General features: G+C 41.1%; 1 protein-coding gene across 1 annotated transcript in view; it reads right to left on the reverse strand.

Moving 5' to 3' along the window:
* Positions 1–8,646, reverse strand: part of mlxip (MLX interacting protein) — a 32,939-nt gene extending 24,293 nt beyond the window's left edge. Inside the window, 5 exon segments of the mRNA XM_061672435.1 lie at positions 1,955–1,996; positions 2,070–2,159; positions 2,231–2,316; positions 2,432–2,538; positions 8,062–8,646. Of these exon segments, the coding sequence (XP_061528419.1) occupies positions 1,955–1,996; positions 2,070–2,159; positions 2,231–2,316; positions 2,432–2,538; positions 8,062–8,441 (705 nt within the window). The 5' untranslated portion in view covers positions 8,442–8,646.
* Positions 8,647–8,821: the final 175 nt, after the last annotated feature.

Below are 8,821 nucleotides of genomic sequence, written 5' to 3' on the forward strand. Positions count from 1 at the left end.
CAACCCTTGTTTGGAACCTTAAGGTGAAAGCAAAACCCTGTCTTCAAACCCCAACAATGTCTTGAAACCCTAATCGTTGTTTGAAATCTGAACCCTGGCTTGAACCCCAAAATTTAAACCCTAACGATGGCTGGAAACTCTAATTCTTGTTTGAAGCCCTAACCGTGGATAAGCCAAAATTTGAAACCCAAACAAGCTTGAAACGTTACAGAGGGTACGGAAAGTTTTCAGAGGCCCTTCAAATGTTTACTCTTTTTTTATATTGCAGCCCTTTGCTAAAATATTTTTTCCACATTAATGTACACACAGCCCCCATATTGACAGAAAAAATACAGAATTGTTGACATTTTTGCAGATTTATTAAAAAAGAAAAACTGATATATCACACAGCCATAAGTCTCTCAAAACCTTTGTTCAGTATTTAGTTGAAGCACCCTTTTGAGCTAATACAAGCGTGAGTCTTTTTGGGAATGATGCAACAGGTTTTTCACACCTGGATTTGGGGATCCTCTCCAGTTCTGTCAGGTTGGATGGTGAATGTTGGTGGGCAGCCATTTTCAGGTCTTTCCAGAGATGCTCAATTGAGTTTAAGACGGAAGAGGCTTCCACCGGGCCACTCTGCCATAAAGCCCCAACTGGTGGAGGGCTGCAGTGATGGTTGACTTTCTAGAACTTTCTCCCATCTCCTGACTGCATCTCTGGAGCTAAGCCACAGTGATCTTTGGGTTCTTCTTTACCTCTCTCACCAACGCTCTTCTCCCCCCGATTGCTCAGTTTGGACGGACGGCCAGCTCTAGGAAGGGTTGTGATCGTCCCAAACGTCTTCCATTTCAGGATTATGGAGGCGACTGTGCTCTTAGGAGCCTTAAGTGCAGCAGAAGTTTTTTTGTAACCTTGGCCAGATCTGTGCCTTGCCATAATTCTGTCTCTGAGCTCTTCAGGCAGTTCCTTCGACCTCATGATTCTCATTTGCGCTGACATGCACTGTGAGCGGTAAGGTCTTATATAGACAGGTGTGTGGCTTTCCTAATCAAGTCCAATGAGTATAATCAAACACAGCTGGACTCCAATGAAGGTGTAGAACCATCTCAAGGATGATCAGAAGAAATGGACAGCACCCGTGTTAAATATATGAGTGTCACAGCAAAGGGTCTGAATACTTATGGTTGTGGGATATTTCAGTTTTTCTTTTTTAATAAATCAGCAAAAATTTCAACAATTATGTTTTTTTCTGTCAATATGGGGTGCTGCTCTCCTTAGTAATTGATGGAAAAAAGTGGACATAAAAACTCTACGCACCCCTGTTCAAATGCCAGAATTTTGTCAAACACAAAAAATTTAAATCTTAAGAGTTTATTTTCACTTCCCTTCTCAAAAAGATCTTATTTTTTTCAACTGAATTTTACAAGTTCCATCCATCCATCCATCCATCCATCCATTTTCAACACCGCTTGTCCTGGTTAGGGTCGCTGGAGCCTATCCCAGCTGACTTCGGGCAAAACGCAGACTACACCCTGAACTGCTCGCCAGTCAGTCGTAGGGCACATATAGACATGGACAACTAGTCGCACTCACATTCACACCGTCACTGAGTGGGAACTGAACCCACTCCGCCCGCACCAAAGTCAGGCGAGTGTACCACTACACCATCAGTGACTAATTTTACAAGTTATAGGTCCCATTAGTGATGGAAAAAAGTTCTGAAATTATTTATCTTGGACTCATTGGTTTTATATCACAAAGACTCGGCATTTGAATTGTGGTTGTAGACTTTTTATATCCACTGTATATGAAGCAACATCATCATAATTTTTTTCCTTTTACTTGAAGTCGTCAAAGGCCCAACCCTAGTTTGAATGATCAAAAAGGTGTTAAAATCTTCTTGGTGCATTAAGGTGAAGGTGACAAGCTGCATGCGTGATTTATTGTTTTTTTTCTTTCAGACTTTGCATACCTTGAGCAAACTCGACAGATCGTCATCCTTGTGCTTCTGCAACTGAAGAGACAGTCAGTAAGAAGGATAATACTGTATGACCAATCAAAACAAGCGAATGGAACTCAAACTCAACTCTTTTCTTGAAGTAGGCCCTCCACTTGTGGTACTCTCGAATGACAATTTCTATTCTTCTCTTCCAGCACTTGCCCTCGGTGGTGATCATCTGGGAGTCAAAACACATGACGTGAAGTTATTAAATTTATTATCAGTTTTAATGTTGTTTTAAACATTCACCTCTGAGGTACGATGCGCTTCCAGGTCAATGTTTCCATGCAGAGGGGTCACAAAATGGCAAACAGGATTCCGTCTTCTCTCCACATCTGCGGGTGACAAAAGTTCACCTTTAGTCACTCAAACTTGTAAAAACCAAAGTTCACCTTTAGTCACTCAAACTTGTAAAACCCAAAGCATTGGTAGACAGCATTGAAGTCTTACACTGCATGTACCAGGCCCTCCAGATGGCGTTGTTGAGGCGGATCTTGTCCCTCCAGAGCAGCTTCAGACCCCTGAAGTTTTTCCATTTGGGAGACACCAGCTTACCACTGAGGAAACAATTGAATTTTCCTTTCAGTTTAAATTTAACTCATTCACTGCCGTCGACTTTTATATTTGTCAACTAGAAGTCAACTGTTTACTACCACGACGCATATATTCGTCAAGTATGATTTCAATGAGTAGGTGTGGAAGAGGGACCCGCCCAGCTTGTCTGTGAAATTCAGGTTTGGAAAACATAGTAATGACAAACAGATCCCTGTTTGATTACAGATTGTTTTAGATTTGCGATCAGCGCAGCTTTTGAGTTGAAGATGAAGATTAGAGGGTGACTCTCGACTTACCACGTCGATTATGAGGGAGATAAATGCCAACACGTCATGAGTCAGACAAGTATGACGTGACAGAGGACGCTAAAGACACGCCCCTAGTAGGTATATAGTTCCGGTATGTGCATCGGCTTGGCAAAGGACCCCCAAAAATGGCACCTAGGAAGAGACACGCTTACGAAGCACAGTTTAAACTGCAAGCCATTAGTTACGCGGAGGAACATGGAAATCGAGCAGCCGCGAGAGAATTCAAGATCAACGAATCCCTGGTTCGCAAGTGGAGGAAGCAGGAAAACGAGCTTCGCCAAGTCAAGAAGACGAAGCTGAGTTTCCACGGAAAAAAAAAGAAAAACAAAACACGGAAACAAGGCGTCTCTCCAAATTAAATTAACGCTGTAAAGCAGCAGTTTCAAACTCATTTTTGTCACGGGCCACATCATCGTGATAGATTCGCTCGGAGTGCCATTATGATTGTGAACCCATATAAATGTATAATCGCAACATATTATTACACATACAGTACATGACAAATTGATGCATTACTAGTTTCGAAATCAGAAGCCAGTAAACATTTTAAAATAAATTGAATAATAGTTTAACAAAGGGAATTGTAACTACAACAAAAAACATTAGCCTCTAGCAAGCCAAAATCATGGCTAGCGTTGCGCGTGTAGCAGTACGTCAAAGTATGTTCGTTACAGTACGAATTCCGGGTTAGGTTTTAAAGTTAGGATTTCAAATAAGGGTTTCAAGATTAGGGATTTAAACATGGGTTAAGGTTTTTCAAATTAAGGTTTTAATGTCACGTCACTGATGGTGTCGTGGTACACTCGCCTGCTGACTTTAAAAAAAAATAATAATAATAATAATTCTTTCGACCAATAAATTGCCTTTTTTTGGGGTGCCTCATCAAGCCCCAATTACTGTTTGACAATTTCTAGGATGAAAAGGGTGGTGCGTGTTCATTGCTGATGGCAGCTTTAAGCATTATTCTTTTGATAGATTAATTGACGTTTTGGATGCGCCTCAACGTGCCTGAAAAACTCATGGACAATGCTTTTGAGGATGCAAAAAGGAGTGTCTGTTCATCAATGCTAGCAACTTTAAATTATTACTCTTTTGACAAATTCATCGCCTTTCAGAGCTTAAAACTAACTTTTTGCACTGGTGCACCTAACTTTTTTTCTTGGGTGGGTGCACCAGCACAAACGCTAGCTGCAAGCAAACTTTCGACCTCATCACATTTAACACCGCACTTTTACAAGTTCACTCTTTTTGTTAAATAGCTGCCTGTGTTTTTAGTTAATATTGACTAGTAAATGCTTAACTAACAATCTGTTCAACATAAAGGTCTTTATTTTAAGCACAATTCCAGAAGACAGGTAACTTACTGAAAAGTGTTGGTGCTTGAAATGATCCGTGTCAAAGCGTTGGTTGGGATTCAAAATAGATGTGCGTGCCCGCTGATCCACAAACGCACCTCCAGCAATTCACAAGCGAAATTGAATATTTACAAATGATAAGTCATGATAAATGCGCACACAACATTAAAAAACAAGTGTAAATCGCAGATATATTTGTGAATTTGAAAAACACGTGCCAATAATTTGTGGATTTGAAAAACACGTGCTAATAATTTTGAGACATCTCTCTCCCCATATGGGTATAGCATTGGCTATTGTTAACAGGGCACTTGCATACACGTGTACTTGTGTGTCGCTTCTCACTTGTTATGAACACACAGAGCCAAACAATCTTAAAATCCTCTGCACATGCTATCTTCCACCGACTGTAGCGTAAGCTTCACTTCTCAGAATCAGAATCATCTTTATTTTCCAAGTATGTCAAAAACACACAAGGAATTTGTCTCCGGTAGTTGGAGCCGCTCTAGTACGACAACAGACAGTTAATTGACAGAGAATACTCTGCAGCCACTATTACGTTACCACCCACAAAACCAACAAAATTTTAAAATACCCAAATGTAACAGATTAACCCTTTATAAAGCACTCATTAAAATACTTGCAAATTCAACATTTCAACCCCGGAGTATTGTTGGCGCACATAACATTTTATTTTTACGACATTTCCATTTTTTTAACATAGAAAATATTATTATTATCATTTTTAAGTGACTATTAATAGTACCTTACCCGTTAGTGGAGTAAAACAACAAAAAAAACAACATCACTACCATTAGAATAACATTATCATAATAACGCGGGTCAGATTTCTCAGCAGCCTGAATTGCTTTGATGACATGGGGTTGGCAACTTGAGAACCCCTGGTATCCAATAGTTTAGTCATGTTCGACTTAAATCACCTTAAAGCTAAGGATGGTCACAAAAAGTTATTATTACACTTTCATTGGTCGTAAAAGTGGTGTTGATTAGCTGCATACACGTTTGTTTGGCTATACGCCTGATGACTTTAGTGCTACAGCAGGTTGTATGCGCTTTCTCTTGGCAGAGGGGCCCCCTGTCATTTGTGCTGGGAACGCCCAGGTTGTGGTCCGGTTGGACAAAAAAAAAAAAAAAAAAATCTGGGTTTGCCAAATCATCATCTTCCTCGTCATCATCACTGCTGATAGCAGGGTGAGCTGGCATAACAGCAGTCCTCCACCTTTTAACCCAAAAACATCCAAGCAGATAGCTGATAAAAATAAGATTATAGATTCAAGTTCATTGTAAACAATTATAAATTACATGTAAAAAAACATTTCCTCACGGGATCAATAGTGTACATTTACCCATAGGTATACATGTGTAATATATGAAATAATACAGAATGTCTGAATGAGTGTCTATTGCTAGTTATGTACTGTACGCTGGCTGTGAATTGGCTCTGACTAAGACTAATAAAACAAAGCTTATGCAATAAAACCTTGGAAAAGGTTTTAAGGTCATATAACAAACAAAAATCAAGTTCGATTCCTTTATTTGTACAGAAAATGTGTAACTAATCAATAAGGCGTATGACTACAAACAGACATTTCTAGTCTCAGTCATTTGAGCAGACGGTCGCCTCCATTTTACGTTGTTCAATTTCACTCATTTTAATGACTCCAAGGTAAACAGCACTAACACAATAACTTTGCGTAACTATTCTGCAATAAAATATGTAAGAGTTGTCAACTTACCATGATTATTTTGGAAGTTAAAACCGTAAATGCGGATGTAATTCCTGCTGTTGTCCTGCTTCTTTGGGCTTTCAAGAAAAAATAAGGAAGTGTAGCGTGCTACAGAACTCTGCTGATTGGTCAAATGCTGCAATGACACCCTCTGTGATATAGAATGATCCTTGCTGATTGGTTGGGTCAGAATCATGTTGTTCTTCCTATTCTTGGGAGGTAGGATGATGGCAGTTTTGTGAAAGTAACCACATATGCCACCGATAAAGTAGGGCTGCACGATTATGGCCACGATTATTTTGATCGATATTACAGTCACGATTATTCCTCATGTTGGCGGGAAGGTGGGCGACCGGTTAACACATCTGCCTCACAGTTCTAAGGTTCAAATCCCTAGTGAGGATAAGCAGTATGGAAGATGAATGAATGAATGAATGAATGAATGAATGAATGAATTCCTTATGTTTGTGAAAATATCTGCATTTTTATTGGACTACTCTTTTTTAAAAACAATAGATGTTCACAGTTTTCAGTGCAAAATGAAACTTTAAATAAGAATAAATGGTAGCTAATTCAAAATGAAATTTACCCAAGCATTTCAAAGTTACCGAGGTCTAACTGAATAAATGCGCTATTACAGAGTGCAATCACAAAGTGCAACAAAATGGGAGCAAATACACTTTATACATCAAAGGCAATAACATAACGCTGCAAGCCCTGACGCCTCATTTGTTCAGTACTTTGACCTGTTAATGTTCACGGCTATTTTTTCAAACGGTTGAACAGATTAGTTGTGTTACTCTGGGGGGCAGACAACTCTCTTTACATATGAATTCTTGTTTAATGTCACTCGCCTTCAATCAAAAAATGTCCAGAAAACGGATGTTGATCCCTTTTTGAGGTACTAGCTCCTCATCGAGATGCTCCTCATCTCCAATTTCGCTGTACTTGTTTTTCTCATCATGACTAACTCTTGTAATTCCATCGCGAGAGACTTTGGCTCCCGCTGCAGTGTGCTAAGCGTCGCTGGCTTGTTATTTAGGCAACTTAATGCAGCCTTAACCATGTGTTCCCCCACTGGTGGTTGGTTGATTAGATTTAGAAAGTGCTTCAAATGCAGCAGTGCCTGCATTTCAAGTCTAAAGATCGGGTTAATTTAATCATGGCAGGTGATCACGATTAACATTCGATTAATTGTGCAGCCCTACGATAACGGTTATATTTCTAGTTGGTAACAATGAATAACTTTGGGGCATTTTTTTTTACAGTTTCCCTGCAATTTTTACAGTAGATCAGACAACCGGCACACAGCACCAAGCCTAGGAGACAGAGTTGAGGAAGCATGCGCAGATTTGAGTTGAGGGGGCGCGACGTTTGTTTGAGGGGGCCACACCCCCTCTTGTCCCACCATATAGCAGCCCTAGATTGAAATGGTTGAAGGTGCTTTCACACTACTCCCACCACAGGGTAGGTCACACCACAGTGCAAGCACGGTATTGTTGTGCCCATATTTGACACTGGTTGCTAAGCAATTGAACAAGAGGTGTTTTACTACCGACAAGGTTTATAATTCCCGATAGACGCCACAAGATGGTGGCCAAGCACTACATGAAGCTCCTCAACTAACTTACACATAGCTCATTGGCACCAAGATGCCACAAAATAGTCCCAAAGCATTTATGTTTGCGCTGAGCACAAAAACTGAGACTCCGAAAATCCGCAAGTGGCGAATTCTGAAGGGAACACTGTGTATATATATATGAACACACACATATATATATATATACACACACTGAAATATATATGTAAATATTTTTATCCAGCACACAAACAATTGAATAAATCAGAAATTACGTGTGCTTAAATAACCAAGTGTTTGACAATTTTAAATGTTGTGTGGGCAAATGCTAAAAAAAATAATAATAATACCAAACGTATACTAATATTTTTAATTAATAAGAAGAATTGCAAGTTGTTTTGTCAGTTTTCATTTCACTCCGTTTTACTGATGTGTAGTATCGAGGTACTAGGTGGAGGTAAATTATCAAAATGGTCAAAAATACGTTATCGTGACAACACTAATTGTACTCGGTTCCTCCCCACCAGTGGCGTACCTGTAGGCCAGTGTCATGCACTCAAAGAGTCTGGTGAGCGAGGCGTCGATGGAGATGTGAGACGTGCTGGCCTTGCCGAAGTGATACGTCTGACAGGTCTGCATGTTGACGGTGTCGAAGTCGTAGCCTTTCTTCGGCGGGTGCTCGCTGTGCGGCGACGACACCATGAAATGTCCACTGTGGATGATCTGCGACCTCCTCGGGCCCTGGCTGGGGCTCGGGCTCGGGCTCGGGCTGGGGCTCGGGCTCGGGCTGGGGCTGCGGTTCGGGCTCGTATCCTCGGCGTCTGAGTCGTTGTCATCGTCGTCGTCCCGCTGTTGCTGTTGTTGTTGTTGTTTCTTGCCCCGCTGCCTGCTGGAACTCGGCTGCCGAGAAGCCATGACTGCGAACAAATGGCTAAGCAGCTAGTGAGCTAGCCCGGGAGGGATCACGACTACACTACCCCCGTCATGAGACTTGACGAAGGCGCCTCCGAGTGGCCCTTCGCTCCTGTTATTTTTAATGCTGCCACTTTGTCGCCTTTAAATGTCTTTTTGAGTACTTCTTCGTGTAGAAGTTGCCTACAGACCAGCTGACACCACACCAACTGGCTAAAAAAAGAAGTGGGGCAGGCGTTACGTCGTCATCGGCTCACAAGGTTTCGGATTGGTCTGAGGTCAGAGCGTTGCCTTTTCTGATTGGTCCACACGATTGCTTGATTAAAAATCGTGAGGCGGGCTCATCTACAGCGCAGAGCAGGAAGTGTGTCGAAGTCAGAAGG

The sequence above is a fragment of the Phycodurus eques genome, chromosome 3 (genome assembly GCF_024500275.1).
Source record: "Phycodurus eques isolate BA_2022a chromosome 3, UOR_Pequ_1.1, whole genome shotgun sequence".
Taxonomy (NCBI): domain Eukaryota; kingdom Metazoa; phylum Chordata; class Actinopteri; order Syngnathiformes; family Syngnathidae; genus Phycodurus; species Phycodurus eques.